Source organism: Nestor notabilis, unplaced genomic scaffold, assembly GCF_000696875.1.
Source record: "Nestor notabilis isolate BGI_N333 unplaced genomic scaffold, ASM69687v1 scaffold25307, whole genome shotgun sequence".
NCBI classification, from domain to species: Eukaryota; Metazoa; Chordata; class Aves; order Psittaciformes; family Psittacidae; genus Nestor; species Nestor notabilis.
Genome location: NW_009936390.1, coordinates 1 through 1205, shown reverse-complemented (window position 1 = coordinate 1205; position 1205 = coordinate 1). Strand labels below are relative to the sequence as shown.

The following is a 1205-nucleotide window of genomic DNA, read 5'->3' as shown; positions in this document are numbered from 1 at the left end:
GCCGTGCGCTGACGGTGCTGCGGCGGTGCCAGGAGGCCGACCGCGAGGAGCTCAACCACTGGATCCGGCGCTACAGCGATGCCGAGGACATGAAGAAGGGCAGCCCCCCCTCCGCCCGGCCCCACAACAGCTCCTCCTCCTCCGAGGCACCCCAGTTAGGTATTGACCCCTGGGGCCATGGGATGCATTCAGTGGGGCTGCGCCCCCCTCCAGGGTGCCTGTACTGTTCCTAATGGGGTCTGGCACTGCTGGAGGGTGGGTTCGAGAAGGACAACATCTCCTCATGGCATTGCCCCTTCTCCTTTCGCAGATGCTCACCGGGAGTTCACACCTCGGCCGCTCTCCGGGTACATGCCGGAGGAGATCTGGAGGAAGGCTGGTGAGTGCAGGGCAGGCAGCAGCACTCATCGGTGTGCCACGCTGGTGGGGTCTCTGACCCCATCCTCCCCCTGTGCTGCACTGGGGTGCCTGTGGTGCTGGAGGGGCTTGGGGTGGGTTTGTGGCGGTGGGGGCGTCCCTATGGCCCTGCTGCAGAGGAGGACGCGCAGAGCCAGGGCTGGGGTACCAGCACACCCCGTGCTATGCTCAGCTGCCTTCCTTCCAGAAGAAGCCGTGAACGAGGTGAAGCGTCAGGCCATGTCGGAGCTGCAGAAGGCCGTGTCGGACGCCGAGCGGAAAGCCCATGAGCTGATCACGACGGAGCGAGCCAAGATGGAGCGAGCCCTGGCCGAGGCCAAGCGCCAGGCTTCCGAGGATGCCCTCACCGTCATCAATCAGCAGGAGGACTCCAGCGAGGTGGGGGCTGGCAGGGGCGAGTGGTGGGGGGACAGGGTTGGTGGCAGCACGGGGAACCTGCTCCTTCTGCAGTACAAGTTTGGCAGCATCTCTGCATGCAAGCATGGCCACTGGCGGCAACACCATGGGGTGGGTGTGTGGTCCAGGATAGGGATGCAGTTACCAGGATGAGGATGCATGGTCCAGGATGATGCGCATAGTCTGGGATGGGAGTGTATGGTCCAGGATGGGGATGCATGGTCTGGGATATGGGTACATGGTCCATAATGGAATGCATGGTCCAGGATGGGCACGCACAGGCCAGGATGATATGCATGGTCTGGGATGCAGACGCATGGTCCAGGATGATGTGTATGCTCCAGGATGGGGATGTATGGTCCAGGATGGAGAAGCCTGTTCCATGATGGATG

The 1205-nt window shown here is 62.7% G+C and overlaps 1 protein-coding gene across 1 annotated transcript in view; it reads left to right on the top strand.

Moving 5' to 3' along the window:
* LOC104408660 (protein CBFA2T3-like) overlaps positions 1–795 on the top strand; it is a gene marked incomplete at its 3' end in the record, with an annotated part of 1466 nt that extends 671 nt beyond the window's left edge. The window contains exons 2-4 of the mRNA XM_010018323.1: positions 7–159; positions 311–379; positions 605–795. Coding sequence (XP_010016625.1) covers positions 7–159; positions 311–379; positions 605–795 — 413 coding nt within the window. The remainder of the gene's footprint in view (positions 1–6; positions 160–310; positions 380–604) is intronic.
* Between the last annotated feature and the right edge of the window lie 410 nt (positions 796–1205).